This window comes from Plasmodium berghei (assembly GCF_900002375.2).
Source record: "Plasmodium berghei ANKA genome assembly, chromosome: 4".
NCBI lineage: Eukaryota > Apicomplexa > Aconoidasida > Haemosporida > Plasmodiidae > Plasmodium > Plasmodium berghei.
Window position 1 is genome coordinate 578,785 of NC_036162.2, and position 24,088 is coordinate 602,872.

Sequence of the window (24,088 nt, forward strand, 5' to 3'; positions counted from 1 at the left end):
TATATATAGATATTTGCAAATATATGGACAAACATATATATGCAGTGTTAAGGGCACAAGTTATTTGGATATGTAATTTGGTGGTATATAGTAGTATTATATGTATTTCATACATATAGATGCATGTACATATGAATAGGAAGTTTGATTTAATTCAGAATAAATATAAGAATTAATTATCCAAATGATAAAAAATGGATAGAAAAAATGACGAAGTAGATGTTAGGAATGTGTATAATTGGGTTCTGAATCGATTAAGATTTTCTTACCAAGAAAAATATAATATAGAAGACTTAATTGAGCGAAATGATGAAGAAAATAAAGAAGCTATAGAAAACTTTTTGAGTAAAGAAGAAGATGATGTTTTATTGTTTAATATCGAAGATAATAAAATAGTTTTAAAAAAAGAAGAAAATATAAAATTTGATGATAAAATTGTTTATTTTCATAAATATATGAATGGATATATTAAAGACGAAAATAACATATTATATGGAATATTATCACCAAATATATTAGATACATTAAAAATAATGCTTTTAAAAGTTATATATCCATTATTTTTTAATAACAAAAATATATATAAAAATATATGTATAGATGAAATAAATAAATTTTCCATGGACTTTGATGTATATATAAAAGAGTTAAATGAATTTATTTTAATATTAGAAGATATTAAAAAGGTGAAGAAGCAAAAAACTTATGAATATGAAATTATTTGTGAAAAAAATGGAGCTAATATATTTAATAAAAATGAGAATGATGAGAAAAAAGAAAATTCAAATGTTAAAGGGAATAATAAAAGTGGAAATGAAATAGAAAATAAGATTCAAAAAAAAAAGACAGAAACAACACTACTAACAAAATATTTAAATATTATAGAATGTTTATTTAACGATATGCAACATAAAATAGAAGAATATAAAAAGTGTAATTTTGATGTAGGCCCATTCATTGAAATTCAATATTGGAGATATAAGCATAGATATTTATTATTTATTATAGAAGAATTAAAAAGTAGTGAAATAAAAAATATAATAAATAATATAAATATAAATAATTCTAATAATGAAGAACAGAAATATGCATATACTTTTGATATATTAAATAAATGGAGAGAATTAGAAATAAAAATAGAAAATGAATATAATGAAAGTAAGGATAATATAAAATATTTAGAAAGTATTGAACAATTTATATTATCTTTATATTTATGTAATGTTGAAAATATTATTGATAACATTCCTTCACTTTTAAATTCAATTAAAATGATTTATTTGGTTGCACGTTTTTACAACACCCCGAACAAACTTAACAACTTGTTTATCAAAATTACAAATCAGCTTGTTTTAAAATGCAAAAATGAAATATTTTTTGCAAAAAAAAAAAAAAAAAAAAATTTTAGAAAATCAAAAAGAAATGATAAAAAAAATAAAAATAATTATGAATATACAGAAAATTCTGAAAAGTATAATAGACAAAAAGATAATGATAATGATAGCAGCAATAATATTAGTGAGGATAATTATTTGGAAGAAGGAGTAGATAATATACGCTCATCAAATTTTAATAAAAATAAAAATAATTATAATAAAAAAGAATATGGTTATTATGACAAACATATGAAAAATAAGAATGTTGAAATGAGTTTAGATGGAAATAATGATTCTGATGAAGAAATGGAAAAAAGCGATTCGTCTTTTGATTATCATGATAGCGAAAATGATGAACAAAGCGATGTAGAAAATAGTTATAGCATTGGGGACAACATGAATGAAGAAATAGAGGGAAATAATAATAAAATTTGTGGAGAAAATATAATAAATATGAATTTTAAAATGGATGAAATGACAAAAGATAAAGAGAATTTGTGGGAATTAGATCCTGATGAACTAATAGAAAAATTTGAATTATGTTTTAAATTACAAGAAAAATATAAAGAAGAATTTAATAATATAAAAACATTTTTTGAAAATAACTCTAAAAATAAATCTGTTAATTTGGATACACAAGTTATATTTTGTAAAATGGATTTATTTTGTCGACGTTTAAAAAAGTTGGTAGATTTATTTTTGTGTATAAAACAATTTAAAGAATTAAAAAAAGTGAAATTTAATATAATTCAAAATATAACAACATCATTTAATAAATATATAAAAGAGTTTAAATCTAAGCATATTGATGATATGTTAAATTATACAGACAATTATTTTGATAGAGATTTTGTTGAATTAAGGGTTTATATATCAGAATTAGAAAGTGATTTACAAGAAAGTATAATAAATTTACTAAATGGAAGTTCAAATATTATGTTTTCATTTTTCATTTTTTTTAAATTTAAAAAGTGTTTTATGAGAGATTATTTAATAAATTTTTTACACACAAAATATGATATATTACTTGCACAATTTTTAGAAATTCTTAATTCGATTAATAACGATTTAGAACACTATAAAATAAATTTAAACTCAAATAAAAATATTAATTATCTTAAAAATATATTCTGGATAATTAGTATTAATTATAAAATTAATCATATAATTAAAATATTTTTGGACGAAAATAATTTAATGCTCAACTCTTTAAATCAAGTTTCTTCTCATTTTGAGATGGCAAAATTGAAGAATGCCAATGCTTTAAAAGGTTTTGAAAAACCATTATTAAATATTTCAGAAAAAGTTGTAAATTCCAATGGAATATCGGGTAAGGGAATAGACAAAAACTGTTGTATAGATGAAAAAAAAGAGACAATAGTATGTAGGAATATTTTTTTCGAAATAAATGAAGAAGTTTTAAAATTATTAGAAGAACATGAAAAAAAAAAAAAAAATGATACAAAAAAAAAAGTAGTATCTGAAGAAGATGGGAAAAATGATGGAGAGAAAGAATGTAATGAAGATAAATTAGTAAAAATAGAAGAATCTGAAAATAAAAATAAAAAAATAAAAAATATGATTTTTAAATGTTCTAGCGGGAAAGAAGTATTAAAATTATACATAAAAATTTATAAGTTTATTGAAGAATATAAAAACAAATTATTTAAACATTGGGTATTGTTTACAAAAAGTGTGAACAGTTTGAATGTTACTATATTTGTTAAGCATCCTAAAACTCAAAATGTTACAGTAAATTTTGATAATAGAATTAAAAAAATAATTAGAGAAGCGAAAATTTTTATGTCTTTTAATTTTGAAATACCTGAAGATATAAAAAGTATGATGTCACAAGAATCTAGAATCTATACTTTATATTATAAGTTTTACAATATATTAATACTTGTAAAAAAAATGAAAAATAATAAAAAAAAAGATATAGAATACACACTAAATCGATTTTTTATATATATAGATAAACTTATAGTACCATATGCTGTGAAATATACATGGAACAATTATGCTGTTGAAGATTCTGTTGATAATTTAACAAAAGAAATAAAATATTTTGATGAAAATATAAATTCATTATATTATATAATAGATGATCATATTAATTATAATATAAAGTCACTTTATAAAATATTAGAACACAAAAATGAGAAATTTAATATAAATAGACAGAAAAAAAATATATATAAAAAGATGATTTTATGCAATTCTATATCAAAGAAAATACAAATAGCAATATTTGATCTTTTAAATAATATACAATATGTGTATACTAATAAATTAAAAAGTAAAATCACAAAAGAAGAAATAACAAATACAAGAAATTTTTATTATAACATATTTTTATCTACTCTTAAAAAAATATATTTAAAAAATATTAGAATGGTAATTAATAAATGGTCTTCATTTGATAAATTCGAAGGAAAAAAAAGTGATAGCAATGATATCGATAAAACAGCAAATTCTTATGGAGAAACAAATTTTATTGAAATATTGTTGTTGATTCATGAAAATAAAATTATTATAAATCCATCTATAGATAATATAAAAGAGGGTATTAAAAAAATGATCAACATTTTAATAAATAATTTGATATATGTAGATAACTGGATTAGTAGTGATGATTTGATAAGCAAGTTTGAGAAAGATGAAGAAAATGAAAAAATTAAAGATGAGGAGCTAGGAAATAAAGAAATGGAAAAAAATAATAGAAAAAGCATATTTGATGAACTTTTAGATTCTTCTTCGCTTTTGAAAAAAAATAGGAATGAAGATGATGAGTTTATCATAGAAAGTAACAATTGTGTTTGTAATTTAGAATATTATTTTGATTTTTATGAAAAAATAAAAGACGACAAAAATATTGAAAAAGAGCTTATAATGCTAAATGAGAAATTAAGCGGATTTCAAAATGTAGTGGATAATTTTATTAAAAAGTTTGATAAGTATAAATATATAATAAACAAATTTGAGATAGAGAGATTAAAAAATTTGGAAAAACAAAAAAATATGCCAAAGAAAATAAAATCAGTAAACAACAATAATTATTCAATGCCAATGGGTGAAATAATATATGATAAGGATATTGAGGAACATATTAAAAAGGGGGAAACATCTATATGCGTAGATAGCGATTCTGATCCAGGAAAAGATAAAGTTGTGGAAAAAGACAATGATAAAAATGAGGATGTAGAAAATTGTGATTATAGTAGTGATGAAGAATTTAGTGATAATTATGATGATGAATATGACTTATATATTTACAAAGAAGAAGAAAAGATAAAGGAATATATTGATATAAAAAAAGAAATAAATAATATAGAAAATGTATATATATTAAATGTATTTAAATTTAATTTAGAAAAATTTAAGATGTATTTAGTAAGCATTATTGAAAATGAAGCATTAGAATGTGCCAACAAAATTATTTATCCTGTAAAAAGAAAAAGTGATTGGCTAATAAAAAAAATGAATGGATATAAAACAAAATTGAAAAAGAATATTGTAGATATCGATTCTCTTTATTATGTAATTGATGTAATAAAAAAAATTCATGTATTTGAATCAAATATAGATATAGTATTAAACCCGATATATGAAATGCTAGACATACTTGAATTTTATATGAACAACTTTTTAAAAAAGCAAATTGATAAATTTAAAAATTTTAATCAATATGATTGTGAAGGGAACGATATTTGTGGTAATAACTTCTATGATAACAATGGTTATCAACAAAATTTTGGAATAAATTTAGATAAAAAAGAACTTTCTAACGAATTAAATGAATCATATAATAAAAATTTTATAAACACATTTAACAAATTAAATGTAATGAAAAAAAAGTTTATAAGTCTGTATAGAATTGAGGTAGAAAAAAATAATGTAATTATGAGCCAATTTAACGAATTAATATATTTAACAAAAAAAGTAGAAGAAGAAATACAAGAAAAAAAAAGTATTATGAAAAGTGATTTAATAAATAATATATATAATTTTAAACATAGTATGGAATTATTTAGAACAAATTTTCTAAAAATGAATTTTAAAAGTAAACATGCAAATCCATTGACTGTTTTTGAAATTTTAAAAAGATATAAAGAAGAAATTAATATTTTAAAAAAAAAATATAATAGTTATTATAAAGGAGAATCTATATTTGGATTAAAACACCAAGAACATTCAGATTTATTTTTAAGTATAACCGAAGTTAATAATTTTTATTCTCTTTATGATTTATATGTGCAACTCAAAGAAAAATTAAATGAATGGAAAAATCTAAAATGGAATGATGGAATAATAAAAATAAAGGAGTTAAAAGAAGAAATTTTAATATTTGAAAAAAAATGTTTGCAATTACCTAAAAATTTAAAATCTATTATAATATATAAAAATTTAGTTAAAGAAATTATGTATTTTAAAGAGATCGCACCAATAATTGAAGAACTTGAGAAAAAGACAATTCTGAAAAGACATTGGATTGAAATAATTAATATATTAAAAGATAAGAAAAAAAAAGAAATAAATATTAAGGAGAAAAAAGTTAAAAAAAATATGTCTGAAACTCATAAAGAAGCAGATTTAGTAAAAGAGAATGTAGAACGTTTTAAAGATGACATTACATTAAAGGATGATAAAAATAATGGCGATAATAGTAATAAAAATATAAGTGGAAAAAATCAAACTGAATATGGTGAAGAAATGGAAATAGAAATTCTGAACGATGCAGAAAAAATAAATAAAGAAAATAAACCTATAGAAAACGATATAATGTTAGATGATGGATATTTAGATGAAGCCGAATATATAAATAATTTAAATAATCTTGATTTAGATAATATGGACTTTTTAATTAAAGATTTAATAAATGAATATTTGTTAAAAAAAAAAGATGATATATTAGATATATGTGATAGTGCAGAAAAAGAAGCTAGTATAGAAGAAAAAATAAATGAGCAATATAAGATATGGAATGAAACTTGTTTTCGTTTTAGTAAATGGAAAAATAGAGATTACGCATGCATATTGGTAGGTAGTAAAGTCACAGAAATTCAAGAAAGCTTAGAAGAAAGTCAGATATTATTGAATAATATAAATTCTACAAAATATAGTAAACCATTTAAAAATAAGTTATCAATACTTTTAAATAAATTATCTGATTGTAGTGATATAGTTGAGAGATGGATAAAAGTTCAAATGTTATGGTGCTCTATGGAGAGTGTATTTACAAGTGGCGATATAGCTAGACAAATGCCAATTGAATCAAAAAGATTCCATCAAATAGATAAAGATTGGATTAATATTATTAACATTGCTAATGAATCATCTATTGTTGTAGAATGTTGTCAAAGTAGTATGTTAAAAGAGCTATTACCTAATATGCAAAAGGGTTTAGAAAGCTGTCAAAAATCTTTAGAATCTTATTTAGAAGGAAAACGAAGTAAATTTCCTCGTTTTTATTTTGTATCTAATTTAGTGTTATTAAAAATTTTATCACAAGGGTCTGACATAAATATTATTCAATCAGAATTAATAAAATTATTTGATGCAATAAATTACTTAACTATAAAAAATATTCAAAATAAAAAAAGAATTGTATGTATTAATAATAAAGAAAAAGATGATATTGAAACGGTGGAATTAGCTAACCATGTAACGATTGATGGAAATATAGAAAATTGGTTAATACTTTTAGAAAAAGAAATGCAAAAGGCTATAAAAAGAGAGTGTAAATTAGGAGTAACTAATTCTGCTCAATTATTTAAAAGTATGAATTTAAAAGAATTTTGTGATAAAAATATTGCGCAAGTTTCTTTAATATGTTTGCAAGTTATGTGGACAAATGATATTGAAAAATGTATAAATAAATATAACTCGGAAAAAAATATATTAAAAGTTACTAATAAAAAAATTAATTATATTATGTCTGAGCTAGTAAATATATGTCTTTCTGATTTAGGGACAAAATTTAATAGAACAAAATATGAAACTCTTGTTACTATACATGTGCATCAAAGAGATTTATTTAATGAGATATCTGAAAAAATAAAAGAACATAAAATAAAAACATGTACAGATTTTGATTGGTTAAAACAAACTAGAATATATTATAAACCAGAAAAAAATATTATTTTAATAAGTATATCAGATGTCGATTTTATATATTCTTATGAATATTTAGGTATAAAAGAAAGATTATGTATTACCCCTTTAACTGATAGATGCTATTTAACATGTGCTCAAGCATTAGGACTGTGTTATGGTGGTGCCCCAGCAGGGCCAGCTGGAACTGGTAAAACTGAAACAGTAAAAGATTTAGGGAGAACATTAGGTATATATGTAATAGTAACAAATTGTTCTAATCAGCACAAACATAAAGATATGGCAAAAATATTTAAAGGTTTATGTAGAAGTGGGTTATGGGGATGTTTTGATGAATTTAATAGAATAAATTTAGATGTATTATCTGTTGTTGCTATGCAAATAGAATCTATTGTTACAGCAAAAAAGCAATCGTTAAAACATTTTCTTTTTCCTGGTGATTCAAAATCAATTAATTTAAATCCATCATCTGCTTATTTTATTACAATGAATCCTGGTTATGCTGGTAGACAATTACTACCAGAAAATTTGAAAATATTTTTTCGATTTATTTCTATGATGGTTCCAGATAGGCAAATTATAATAAAAGTAAAATTAGCATCTGTTGGGTATTTAGATATAGATAATTTGAGTAACAAATTTAAATCATTATATAATTTATGTGAAGAACAATTGTCAAAACAAAAGCATTATGATTTTGGGCTTCGAAATATATTGTCAGTTTTACGAACTGCTGGAGATACAAAAAGAACAGAAGCAGGAAATGACATTGATGAAGAAATACTTTTAATGCGTACTTTAAGAGATATGAATTTATCTAAATTAGTCCATGATGATGTTTTATTATTTTTATCATTATTAAATGATGTTTTTCCTAAATTCCATAATATTACAAAAAAAAACTATCAACTAATAGAAGAAAATGTATTGAAAATTATTAAGAATAAAAAGTTGTGTGCAAAAAAAAAATGGATTTTAAAAATATTGCAATTATATGAAACATCTTTAGTTAGACATGGATTTATGTTAGTAGGAAATACTTTAACTGGTAAAACAGAAATATTAAATATTTTGACATCTGCATTATCAAATGTAGATATTCTTACTAAAATAATTACACTAAATCCTAAATCGATAACATCTGAGCATATGTATGGGGTTAAAGATAATTTAAGTGAAGAATGGACGCCTGGTATTTTTGCTAATATATGGGAAAGATACAATAACAGCAATTTAAAATATAATACATGGATAGTATGTGATGGACCAGTTGATGCAATTTGGATAGAAAATTTAAATACAGTTTTAGATGACAACAAGATATTGACTTTAGCTAATAATGATAGAATTCCTATGACAGATAATACGAAAATAGCTTTTGAAGTAGAGAATTTAAATAATGCTTCTCCAGCTACTGTAAGTAGAACAGGTATAGTTTATATTTCTGACAATGATTTAGGATATAAACCTTTTATTTATAGTTGGTTAAGCAAAATAAAAGATATAAATGTATATGGTAATACTTTATTTACGATTTTTAATAAATTATTTGTTTTTTATTTGGATAAAATTAAAATTCTTCAATTTTTAAGAGAAAATTGTAAATTTGTTATGGAAGTATCAGATTCAATTTTAGTTTCTCAAATGATCAATTTGTTAAATTCTTTATTAGTTCAGTATATAAATGCAATAAACAATTTTATGTATAACGAAGAAGATTTAAATAAAATATATTTTTTCCCCGATTCAAATGAAAAAAAATTATTGCACCAAAATGGTAGTACATTAATAAAACAAAATCGCAATGACAATCTGATCAATGATTTAGATAAGTCTGATAATTCTATCAATTTGATTGGAACAAAAAATAAAAAAGGTAAAGAGATAGATCTACAGAAACAAAAAGAACAAACACCTGGCTCTGAAAAAAACAAATTATTGTCTAATAAAAATAATGAGAATAAAACATTGGCTTTGAGTTTATCTAACAAAAACCAGGTATTGTCTAATACTGGAAGTGGAAAACAGGAGCCTAAAATCATCGACAAAGGTGAAAAGGAAAATACACAGAAAAAATATGTTGGTGAAATTGAAAAAAGTGAATATATTTCTAAAAATGATCAAACTGAACCAAATGATGGAGAATATGATGACAAAATGGAAAACACAAACAATTATAATCCTGGATTTGAAACAAAATATGATCAAATAAAAGTTGAAGAATGTGAAGATATAATGATATACTGTATAGTTTGGGGTTTATGTGGTTTACTAGAATATGCATATAGGGTTAAGGTGCATAATTATTTGTTAAATAATGTGAGTAAATTGAGATCAGTATTAGAAAAAAAAGAAAAATTAAAAAAAACGAAAGAAAATAATATTTCTGAAAAATTGATTTATAATAATGCTGGAGATAATGTTGTAAATACCACTAATTTTAAAGATAATAACTCTGGAGAATTGGAAAAAAATATGACTGATAAAAATGATTATGATTCTTTTCTAGAATCTGAAAATGTTGTAGATATGGACGAAGATTTCGAAAACGATAAGTGCCTTATTTATGATTATTATTTTGATATGCAATTAAGAAAATTAAGAAAGTTTAATTTATCAATCTTCAAAATGCCTAAAAATATGAACACAATATCTGCAATATTAATTCCAACAATCGAAACTGATAAGGTAGAACATATAATAAAATTGATATCGAATATTCCTATTCGATCGCATAATTTGCATACATATAAGAGTACATTATTATTGGGTTCTACTGGATCTGCTAAGACATCTATAGCTTTATTATATACATCTAAACAAGATAAGAATACAAAAAGATTTAATTTTTCAAGTGTGACAACTCCAGAAAAATTCCAGCTATTTATTGAATCTGAATTAGAAAGGAAAACTGGAAAAACATATGGCCCCATAGGAAATACAAAATCAATTATTTTCATTGATGATATGTCAATGCCAAAAATTAATGAATGGGGAGATCAAAGTACATTAGAATTATTAAGACAACTTATTGAATTCCAAGGATTTTATTTTTTAGATAAAGATAAAAGAGGGAATTTTAAAAAAATTATAGATTTAGAATATATAGGATGTATTAATCATCCTGGTTGTGGAAATAATGATATACCTAAAAGATTGAAATCAAAATGGTTTAATATTAATATCCCTCCATATAATTTAAATTCTATAAACACGATATATGGAACAGTACTACGAACAAAATTTAATAAAAAAAGAAAATTTTCTGAAGAAATAATTGATAACATTGATAAGATTATTTTGTGTACTATTAAATTATTTGGTCGATTAAAAAAATATCTTTTACCTGTGCCTTCACGTTTTCACTATTTATATACAACAAGGGATTTAGCAAAAATATTTAACTCAATGTTATTATGCCCCCATAAAACGATAGATAATAGCTTATATAATTTCTTATGTTTATGGAAACATGAATGTGAAAGAGTGTTAATTGATAAGTTATCTAGAGTGGAAGACAAAAAATATTCGTTAGATCAAATAAAACAAATATTTAAACAATATTATCCATCTTATGCAGATATAGGAGATAAAAATATATATTTTAGTTATTTCTATGTTTCCGAAAAAGAAGAACAAGAATATATGATAGAGAATGATTTAATAGAAAATGGTGACCAGGATCAGAAAAATAGTGGAGTAGCTGGTGGTATAGGAAATAATAGTGGTGGTAGTTCAAATATTTCTGGTAATAAAAATGGAATAAAAAATTTGAATACCGGGATAGGAGGATCTAGAATAGAAACCGGGGTTAGCAAAATGAACACGAAAATTGGAAATAATGATAAGGGCAATACGGCAATTAACAAAAATGATATAACAATAGAAGATAATGAAGAAAATATAAATAATTTTTCATTTAGTTGGATGAAAAAAGATTATAAAATTGTTTTCGATTTTGAAAGATTACGATATATTGCTTATGAATATATGAAAGAATATAATGTAAATAATGTAAAGAAGTTTGATTTCGTTTTTTTTGATGATTCATTAAAGCATTTAATTATTATTAATAGAATTATGCAAACTCCTAGAGGTTCAAGTATGTTAGTAGGTGTAGGGGGATCTGGAAAAAGATCATTAACAAAGCTTAGTGTATTTATAAGTGAACAGGTATTATTTCAATTAAATATTACAAAAACATATACAAAGAATTTGTTTTTTGAAGACTTAAAAAATTTATATATATCAGCTGGGCAAATGAATAAAAAAACAACATTTTTATTAAGTGATAATGATATAGAAAAAAATGATTTTATATTGGAACATGTAAATTCTATTTTATCTACTGGATTAGTTTATGGGCTTTTTATAAAGGATGAAAAAGAAGCAATATGCTCTGAGATGAAAGAAGCATATCTTAAAGAAATGAATAAATATAACCAATCATCAAAAATGAAAGGAAATAAAAAAAAACAAAGGAATACAAAATACGATTACACATTAGACGATTTAGAAATAGACAATAATTCAAATGATTCACAAATGAAAAGTGACACATCTTCATTAAATAATTTTGATGAATATAATTTTGACACACAATATGGCAACAAAAATAGTAGTAGTATTATTAGTAGTAAAGATATGAAAAATGCAGGAAATAAAAAAAAAGATGAAAAAGTTGTAAATGATTTTAATGTACCATCTAGTGCAATTTTTGATTATTTATTAGAAAATTTTAGAAATAATTTACATATATTTTTGTGTTTTTCACCTATACATAAAGAATTTGCCTTACGATATCAACAATTCCCATGTATATATAATTGTGTAACTATAGACTGGTTTTTAAAATGGCCTTTAGAAGCATTGGTTAATGTATCCACTGCTTATTTAGATAATTTTAATATTGATATTGAAGATAATTTGAAAAATGATTTTTACAATTTATTTGCTATTATACATCAAAAGGTTTCAGAAACATGCGAAACCTATAAAGAAAGAATGCGAAGAGATACATATGTAACACCGAAATCGTATTTAACATTTATTAGTTTATATAAACAGATGTATGTGAATAAATATGATGAAATAAAATGTTTAAAAGAAAGTGTAGATATTGGGCTAAAGAAATTAAATGAGGCAGCTATGGATGTACAAAAAATGAGAGAAAGTTTAACATCTGAAGAAGAAAAATTAAAAGAATCAGATGAACAAATGAATATATTACTAGAAAAGGTAAAAAATGAATCACTAAAAGCAGAAACACAAAGTATTGAAGTTTCAAAATTTAGAGATAAATGTATTAAAGAAAAGGATATAATATTGAAAGAACAAGAAGAAGCAGACAAAGACTTACAAGAAGCATTACCATATTTGCATGAAGCAGAAGAAGCTATAAAAAGTATAACAGCAAAAGATATAACCGAATTAAAAAGTATGAAAACACCATCTGATATTATAAGAATTGTTTTTGATGGTGTTTTAATACTATTACAAGGGAAATTAAAAGAACCTAAAATAAACATGAAATATGTAAATAAGCAGCATGTGGAATTTATACAAGATTCATTTGATGAATATGCAAAACCATTAATGGCTGATATTCGTTTTTTAAATTTATTATTCGATTTTTCAAAAAATGAAAAAGATAATATTAATGAAGAAACTATTGAATTACTCAAGCCATACATCGAATCTCATTTTTTTAAAACTCAAATAGCAAAAAAGGCATCAGCTGCCGCTGAAGGATTATGTAAATGGGTTGGAGCTATGGCTATGTATAACCAGGCGTCAAAAATTGTAAAACCTAAAATGAGTTATTTAAAAATTCAAACAGGGCGACTAGAAGATGCATTAAAACAATTAGAAAAGGCTGAAGATTCATTACTAAAAGCTCAATTATTTGTAGATAATTTGAAATTAGATATTGAGAATATGTGTAAAAAGAAAAAAACATTAGAAGAAACTGCATTGAAAACGAAACAAAGAATTGAGCAAGCTAATAAATTGATTAATGGTTTAGCTAGCGAAAAAGCACGATGGACCGAAGATTCAAATAATTTTTCTAATATCAAAAAAAAAATAGTTGGTGATGTATTCATGTGTTCATCATTTATTTCTTATTGTGGTATGTTTAATACTGAATTTAGAAATTATCTTATGAATGATGTTTTTTATCATTATACGAAAAATGTTAAAAATATTCCAGTTTCATCTAATATAGATGTAATAAAATATGTATTATCTTATGACGATACAAAAATTTGCGATTGGAATGTTCAAAAGCTTCCAAATGATAAGTTAAGTATCGAAAATGCTTTAATTAGTGAAAACAGTAACAAATATGGATTACTTATAGATCCTCAATGTCAAGCAAATAATTGGATAAAGAATAAAGAATTTCAAAATAATTTAACAAATCAAAGATGTATCACGACATTTAATAGTCCCAAATTTAAAGACAATTTAGAATTTTGTTTAAGTGAAGGAAAAACGTTGCTTATTGAAAATGTCGAAGAATATATTGATCCTATATTAGATTCAGTTTTAGAAAAACAAATTATTAAAAAAGGAAAAAAAAATTATGTGTTAATAGAAAATAATTTAATTTATTTTGATGATAATTTTAATTTATTTATGACCACAAATTTACCTAATCCTAGTTATAGTCCGGAAATATATGCAAAATGTTGTGTTATTGATTTTACTGTTACAGTTAAAGGTTTAGAAGATCAATTGCTAGGAAGGGTATTAACAGAAGAACAGAAACATTTAGAAGTTTCTTTGAAAAATATTATGATAGAACTTAAGGACAATACAAAATCATTGCAAGATTTAGATAAACAACTATTATATAAATTAAATACAAGTAGTTCAAATTTAATAGAAGATGAAGAATTAATAGAAGTATTAAATAACACAAAAGCGTTATCAAAAGAGTTGGAAATAAAGCTAAAAGATAGTAATGAAAAGAAAAAAGAAATAAATGAAAAACGAGAACAGTATAGAAGTGTAGCATTAAGAGGAAGTATATTATATTTTTGCATAGTTGATATAACAAATGTTAATTATATATATAATACGTCATTACATCAATTTCTTGAGCAATTTGATTTATCAATCCAAAAAGCAGAAAAATGTCAACATATAAAAAAAAGAGTAGAATCAATACTGTCTACACTAACAAATCTAATTATTAGTTATATGGAAAGATGTTTATTTGACCAGCACAAAATTATTTTCAAATTATTAATATCTCTGAAAATATTATTATATGACGGTATTATAAGTAATAAGGATATAAGTTTTTTCCTAAACCCACTTTCTAATTATAATCCATCAAATGATATAACTAATGAGTTACTGAATAATAATATATTAAATGGAAATATGGATATAAAAAATAGAGGGAAAAAAGGAAATTCTACTGATATAAATATGAATAATACAACAAATGTCTATTTAGCTAGTGAAGAAAAAGTTGCACAGATTTCAAACGGAGCAAATAGTAATAAAAGAAATAGCAATAATATTAATAGTGAGAAAGAACATATCGAAGAATGTGATGATGTAGTAAACTATAACACAGGAAATATAACTATGGATAATAATACCATTAATAAGAATAAAATTGATACGAATAAAAGAAAATGTAAAAATAAAGGAAGTTCAACAAAATGGTTATTTAAAAATGAGAAACTTTATAAAAATATAAATTCATTATCTTATCATTCTTTTGGAAATGATAAAAATAATCGATTTTTTTACGACATATTAAATGTTATACAATTAAATGAAAATATATGGAAAAATTATTATGATGTGTTAGATATTGAAAATAGAGATATTCCTTATTATAATGATCGTTTAGATTCAAGTAGCAAAATAAGTTCTTTTATAAAATTATGTTTAATTCGATGTTTAAGAGAAGATAGAACAATATTGTGTGCAAACAAATTTGTAGATGAAGTATTAAATAGGAATAGCGATAGTATAAAACATGAAACTTTAGAAAATATATTTTCTGAATCAAGTAATAGGAAACCATTTTTATTCTTATTATCTTTGGCTAGTGATCCTACAAATATGATTGATGATTTTGCAAAAAAATTCAAAAAATACCCAACAGATAAAATATCTATGGGAGAAGGACAAGAAGTTATAGCCAAGGAAAAATTAAAAAATGCGCTTATAAGTGGAAATTGGTTAATATTACAAAATTGTCATTTAAATAAATCTTTTATTATTGAAGTTTATAATATGCTGAAAAGTCTAAATGAGATTGAAGAAGATTTTCGTTTATTTTTAACTTCAGAACCAGATAATGAGTTTCCTATATGTATATTACATGGAAGTATTAAAATATCAACTTCTTTAAGTCGAGGAATAAAAAACAATATGAGAAAAATATATAAAGACATGATAAAAGAAGATATAATAGATAAAATTGATGATGAAAAGTATAGGAAAATTATATATGCTTTGGCCTATCTTCATTGTGTTTTATGTGAAAGGAAAAAATTTGGGCCATTAGGTTGGTGTGTACCTTATGAATTTAGTATAACTGACTTATTTGCATCATTTTTATTTATCGAAAAGCATTTATATTCAACATTATTAGTGAATAGGCCAATAAATTGGGAATCAATTCATTATATGTTAGCAGAAGTTCAATATGGTGGTAAAGTAACAGATGATTTAGATCGAGAATTGTTGCTAACTTATGTACAGCATTACTTTAGTGAAGACTTATTTAAAAGTAAACCTGAAAATTCAGAACATACAAATAATAACAACAATAATGCAAGCATGTTGAATAGCCTAGATAATAATGTTCCTAGATTTTCTGAAATTACAAATTTTGATAATTTTATTGAAAGTTTACCAAATATAGACACACCATCTGTTTTAGATTTACATAACAATGCTGAAATTACTTATCGGGTTAATGAATCTAGACAAGTTTTAAATTCGATTTTAGAAATTCAGCCTCGAGATATAGATCATGGGGATGAAAAAAGTATGGAAACTGTAGTAAAAGAAATATCTATTGGAATATTAGATAAACTCCCTGAGGACATAAACATTGATGATATTAAAAAAATGATATATAGAAAAAATAAGAACCCGCAATTAAATAACCAAACAAATCAACAGTTAAGTGTGACATCCAACTTAAATGGTGGTGCTAAAAATTTTAATAATTTAGAAAATTATTTTTACAAAAATAAAAATGTAAGTGACAATGCCTTACAAAAAAGTCTTTTACTAAATAATACAATTGATAATAATGCAAATACTGGCAAAAATACAAACACATCTGATAATAGATATAATAAAAATACAGCTGGTATTGGAAACGAAAATGATATAATTTTAGAAAACTTAGATATAACATATTGGGAATCGAATAATGATGACAATAGTATACAGTATAATTTTTCACCTTTACAAGTATTTTTCTTACAAGAAATGGAAAGAATTCAAAAAGTAATTAATTTAGTTAAAACAAATTTAAATGATATTATAAACGCTATAGATGGTTCTAAAATAATGGTAGCTGATTTACAAAATGATACAAAATGCATATATTCTCAATCAATACCTAAACATTGGATATATGATGCTAGCGAAACAGAGATATCTTGGGTATGTAATAATTTAAATCAATGGCTAAATATCCTTAATTTAAGGTATGAACAAATTATGAACTATTTCCAAAATGGTAAATTGAAATCATATTGGCTACCTGGATTTTTTAATCCTCAAGGATTTCTAACAAGTATGAAACAAGAGATTACGCGATTAAATAAAAAGGATCAACTTTCTCTCGATGAAGTAGTATTATATGCTGATATTAAAAATTTTGATATAGAAAAAATAAAAGAATATCCTGAGCATGGGTTTTATATACATGGGTTATTTATTGAAGGATCAAAATGGAATTGGCAAGAAGGGAAATTAGAAGAAAGTTCACCAAAGGTTTTGTGTGAAAATATGCCAGTTATTCATATTACCGTTGTTTCAAATAAAGATAAAAAAATCAAATTTATTGAAAATAACAAGAGCATGTTTTATAATTGTCCAGTATATAAATATAATGTAAGAACTGATAAATATTTTATTTTTAGAATTCATTTAAAAACTGATGTCGATCCTTCAATATGGAAATTGCGTGGAACATCTTTGTTATGTTCCAAAGATTAAAGAATGTGGTAGTTTTACAATTCATTCGATGTGCATATTTCATATGTCCTTATATATTATACTATATGTATGTTAGAATACTATATTGCACAAAACCACAGTTGTTTATACATTTCTTATGGGGAACACTTTAACTGCATTTAGCATGCTTTTCGGGATTGTTAATTCTAGTCATCATTTGATTTCTGTCATTTTTACCACCTTGTTTTTTTTTTCCATTGATCAATTTCTCGAAAAATTAAACTTTAAATAATATATATATGAGCAAATTCTGTACTTCTAAGGCACTAAAATGGAAATATATTATAACGTGGAACTTTATCTAAAGAGAAAAATATTTTTACACGCATTGCTCTTGAAGTGCGTTAAAAACCAGCAGAAAGATGAATAAATATTAGTCTTTTTTATTTTTAAAAGTTCTTAAATGGATTTTTCTTTATATTGGATAAATATATATATTTCGTCAAAATTTGGTAATTAAAAAGTTTTGGATAATATGTTTATATATTGCGTCATACAACGATATAGATTATTATTTTATGTTTCATACACACAAGAAAACAAGAATTAAAAATTTTACATCATTATTATTTATTATTTTGAATATAAGATATATTAATATGTGTGTTGCTATTTTTAGTACTTTTTTTTGGTTTTTAAATTCATTTTTCTAGCTTGAACTTTCAAAGCATATAACAAATATACACACTAATGTGCATACAATTGCAGATATTTATACATATAATATATTTCCCATTATTTTTCCTCATACTATCAATTGCAACATTAAATGAAAAAAAATGTCATAGGAGTTGATAAACAATTTATGCATTCATGTTAACACGACATATTAGTTAGAGCTAGAAAAAAAAAATATATATATATATAGGGCATATTAATACTCGCTCTTTTACATGGTATAATATAAATGGTGGATTGATTATAAAACATTTTTTTTATTGGGATTTATCATTTAATGAGATATAAGGCTATTTTATTATCACAAAAATAAATAAAAATAAAATAAATATACAAATAAATATCCACAATGTAGTACTGTTTTTATTCGAGTTTTTTGCTTTTTTCTATAACGCATATGATATAATGTTTTTTCACCATTTTAATATTTTTACTTTATATATGAAAATATTTAATGAGTATAAATATATTAAATTGTTTTATAATATAAATAATAGCATATATATATAATTTATAATTGCTTATATGATATCATAAGAGCACTTCCATTTTATTATGTAAGACCCGCCTTGGATATCAGTATATTGTATTATAATAATATATTTATTTGGATATTATTTATATTTATTTTGGGGGGCATAATTTTTGTTAATTATTAATTGTAAAATTGAAAATAAAAATAAAAATATTTTCAGTTTTATTTTTTTTTATAGATATATTACAATATTATATATATTATAAAAAAATAATGCATAAAATATTTATACATATAAATAGTATATAAAGGTATAGGCAAATAGACGACGCTCTTTTTACCCATTATTGTTTTGAATTGGGATTTAAATGCTTACATTTAGAAAATTCATTCGTTTTCTTTAATTTTCGAATTTTAATTTTAATTTTTATATAAAAAAATGATGGGGGAATAATTTATAATGTTATTTGAGGAGATATGAATATATATAGATATATTTTATATTTATCTCAATAAAGTTTTTTAAAATTAACTAAATATGCCAATTTTGTTCTAAAATCAACATGATAAACATATATTAATATTATTTGTTTGCTTTTTGAGATATCCATATTTAGCAGTTTATACTTTTTTTGTTTTCTTTAGCTCGATTTTGTATACGATATTAAATAGAAGAGGAGAAATAACACCATAAACAATTTAAAAAAATATAAAATAATATATTTATTATATTATAAAATATGTAAAAAATAAGAAATGAATAAATATAAATTATAGAAGAAGAAAGTGAAAAAATAAAAATAATGGTATATGTATATTGCTTAAATCATACATAATTTTATATCCATATATAAATATTGTAGATATGCAAAAAAAATAAAGAGAAATTTAATTCAAATGCAAATATGAACAAATTGCCAGTTAACGATGGGTTGGATGATATTGAAGTAGAGGCATTTGATTTTATTTGGGAAGAATGGGAAGAATATAAAGGAGATATTCCGCTATGGCAACATATTTTTTGTGGTAGTATTGCAGGGATAATGGAGCATGTGTTTATGTATCCACTGGACACTCTTAAAACTTATATTCAAACAAATGGTTATGTGAAAAATAAAAATAGTATTGAAAAATGTAATATATATAATTGTGAAAGTAAGAATATTAATAAAAATATAAATTTGAAGGAAGTAAATGGTAATAACATTATGTATACTGACAAAAGGAAATTTTGTACTTCTTCAATTGGTTGTAACAGTTGTATATATAATACATCATGTAATTATGATAACATTTATAATATGAAACCATTTGGCCATTTTAATAAGGATGCTAGAAATATAAATACATTTAACAAAATAAAAATAAGGAAAAAAATAGATATTAATAATAGTTTTAACTATAGCAATATAAAAATTAGAGATGAGAAGGAGATAACATCTTGTTTTATGAATAAAAAATTAAAAAAAAATGGATATTTAAATAAAATAGTAAATAATAACAGTAAAAGTTTTAGTGCAAATAATGAATATAATAAACAAATTGATGTTATTGAAAATAACTATAGAAATTCCCTTAATAAATTACCATCTACATATTGTAGTGATAATAAAAGAATAAAATTGGTGATGAATAATATTGAAAAATATAATTGTAGTAAATATTATGGAGGTTCATTTGAAAAAAAAAGTGGATCTCTAAATCAGTTTATGAACAAAAGTAAAAAAAGTTTAAAAGAATTTACAAATAATGAAAAATTAAATAGTGGTAAAATTGTAGATTATAGTATAAATAAAAATTATATTGGGAATAAAGGAATAAAAAAATTGCTACCCTTCCATTGTGCTGATAATAAATTAAAACTTATAAAATCTAAAAAGATAATATGGAAATATATTATAAAAAGAAACCAAATGTGTAAAAATGAATGTAAAAGAAATAGCTTGAAATTTTCAAATAGAAATAGAAGAATACATCTTTTAAAAAGTGGGGAAAATCATAAGAATAGAATGAATTTAAATACTCGAGACATATATGTTAATCAATTAAAAAGAAAAAAAGAAAAAAATATTATTATTAACATAAAAAATGAAAATAATTTATTGTTACAATTTGTTCATAGAATTAAAGATATTAAAAATATAAAAAATCCTAAAAAATTGATGGGTGTAAATATGAATAATGACAATATAAACATTATAAATATTTTAAAAAATTCAATTAATAATGTGATTAATAAATGCTTATCAAATAGCACTAATGCAAATAATTTTAATATAGAAAATGGGAAAACATCTTTTAATCTTTCAATGCGTAAATTTATATACAGTAATGATTATATAAATAAAAAAATGAATATGCTTACAGATAATTTGATTAAATGGCGTGGTAATAATAATAATACTTCTGGTATTTCAACGAATTCGCATTTCAATAGTTATGGTAGAAACCCATTTAAATCAAGTACTTATAAAATAAGTGGTAACTATTTTTTTAATATTTTGAATTTACATAAAAATAATGAAAAAAACGCAGTTAAGTTATTTCCTCATATAATTAAAAATAGTTTTTTAAAAATAAAACAATTACAAAAAAAAAAAGAATTTATAAAAAATTTTGAAGGTATAAGAGGTGGATTTTCTTTAATCTCGGTTAATGATCAGATAAGAAAAAACGATTTAAATAATTTTTCTATATTAAGAAATAGTAATAAAATGTTATTTAACAATATATGTTATGCCACAAAAAATTATAAGCATAATAGATATGATAAAAAAATATATTTGTCTAATAAAAGAAATTACCCCAAAAATTGTCATAATATTAATTCGATTTATAGTGCATTCAATAACAATTTAAAAAATATAAATTTTGTAAGAAATATATTTTATGGTAAAAATATTAACAGAATAAATATATCAACATCTCAAAACAGTGGGTTGATAAAAAATAATGTTTCAAATTTATACAAAGGTGTTAATGTTGTAGTGTTAGGATGTATACCTGCACATGCATTATACTTTTCGACATTTGAATACTCTAAGAAATATTTTTCAAATATTAATACAAATACTAACCCTATAAAGATAATGAAAACTGATATTGGAAATAATGGAAATGATGATAAAATAACTAAAATTGATTATAAATTAAATGATCTTAATTATTTTAGCATAGCTATTTGTGGATTCCTTGCCACAATTGCTCATGATTTAATTATTGCACCAATTGACACAATAAAACAACGAATGCAATTGGGAATAAATAAAAGCTTACTTGATTCAATAAAACTAATGAAAGAAAATGGTATAAGAAGTTTATATTTAAGTTTACCAATAACATTACTTATGAATATACCTTATCAAATTATTATGATATGCGTTAATGAAAAAATGAAGAAGCATTATTTTGAGTATGCAAATGGAATAAATGGGATGAGGGAAAATAATAATAATTTCGAAAAAAAAAAAAATATAAATACTGAAAATATAAGTCGAGAAGATGGATTAATAAGTAATTTAAAAAATATGAATGATGGCCAAAATAACAAATTAATTAAACAACACATTGAAAAAGATATATATTCTATGGAAAATTTGAATATAAATGATGAGAGTAGATATATGGATAGAGGCATGGAAAATATAGATGAGTATGGTGTAACATATTTTTGTGAGAATAAGAATAATGGAAATGATTTATTTAAAAATTCTATTAATAAATCAGAAAAAGAATCAAATAATAATTATTCAGAAAATTATAATAATTATAAAAATGGGATTAATAAAATGAATAATTCGTTAAATTTTCAAAGAGAATATTTTAATAATATGGAATTAAAAAATGGATATGCCTCTAATTATAACAAAAATGAATTTTTTAGTAAATATTTTAATCATATAACGTCTTATTTTGTATGTGCTGGAATTGGAGGAGGTATAGCAGCAGTTGCAACTAATCCATTAGATGTAATAAAAACAAGAATACAAACAGAATGCATTAATTCCAAAAGTTTCAATTTTTTTAGAATTGTTTCAAATATATATTACAAAGAAGGTTGTCGTTCCTTTTTCAAAGGGTCGATGGCAAGAATGGCTTTGTGCGTGCCGGCGTCAGCAATATCATGGGGAACTTATGAAACAATGAAACAGTTTTTCAAAGTTAATTTTAACGATGTATAAATTATATGGTTCCTCAGAAAAAATGAATCGGGCGTATTTATAATACTTATATATATAGCTAATATGTAAATAATTTCTATTTTTTATATTCTAGAGTGTATTCAGATTTGCTCTATTAAATTTTTTTATGGAAATAATTTTGATTTACAATTACGAAAGGGCTGAAATATGTCAATGCGTCCTTCAAATATTACTATATGTTTATGTCTAGATTGTTTCATTTATCCATATGTTTTTTATTTTTTTACATTTTACACATATATGTGTGCTAGAATATATATTATTTCTATGCTTTTATATGCTCATATATATTTATTACAAAATTACATATTGTTCTAGAACAAAATTTCCATATTTATGACAACTTTTTTTCTGTTTTTTGAGTTTAACAAATTTTATGTGCAAATTAATTAGTCTTTGGGCTAAATTTAAGCAAAAAAAAAAATTAAAAAATAATTAAAATAGCTATATTATTAATAATAATTTTTATACTGAAATTATCGATAAGAAATAATATTTAAAATTTTATTATAATATAAATTTAATAAAATTATAGCGATTTATTTGCTTTATAATTGTTCTTTTGAGAAATATCCACAAAAAATATTATAGAAAGTGGAAATGGGTGAATATTTTTTTTGTAAAATTGAGAAAATATTTTTAATTATATAATTTTTGATGAGATGGACTGTTGGATCCCAAATAAGCATGTATATGAAACAAACAAATAATTACATGTTGCCGTTTTGTTCGTAATATAATTTATATTAAATCAGGAAAAATAAATATGCAAACTTCGTATTCCGAATGTGGATTTATATAGGAGGGTTATACAGAAAATTGAATTATCTTACTAATTAAATTTGCAAATTTGTGTTAGGACAGCAATAACAATTTATATAATACTTTTTTCATCATTTTATTGTGAAATTTACAAATATTTTATTTAAAAACAATGGAAAAAGAAAATAAATATATCAACAAAAATAATGGTATAAAATACCTATTTTCATTTTTATGGTTTCGATTGTATT

The 24,088-nt window shown here is 22.6% G+C and overlaps 2 protein-coding genes across 2 annotated transcripts; both read left to right on the forward strand.

The window, feature by feature from the left end:
* Positions 1-194: 194 nt before the first annotated feature.
* On the forward strand, positions 195-17,699 carry PBANKA_0416100 (dynein heavy chain, putative; the record flags this gene model as incomplete). Its single annotated transcript, XM_034568206.1, has 1 exon — positions 195-17,699. The coding sequence occupies one exon, from the start codon at positions 195-197 to the stop codon at positions 17,697-17,699; it is 17,505 nt and encodes a 5,834-aa protein (XP_034420218.1).
* Positions 17,700-19,778: 2,079 nt separating this feature from the next.
* On the forward strand, positions 19,779-23,054 carry PBANKA_0416200 (mitochondrial carrier protein, putative; the record flags this gene model as incomplete). The annotated part of the gene is made up of 1 exon (XM_034568207.1): positions 19,779-23,054. The coding sequence occupies one exon, from the start codon at positions 19,779-19,781 to the stop codon at positions 23,052-23,054; it is 3,276 nt and encodes a 1,091-aa protein (XP_034420219.1).
* Between the last annotated feature and the right edge of the window lie 1,034 nt (positions 23,055-24,088).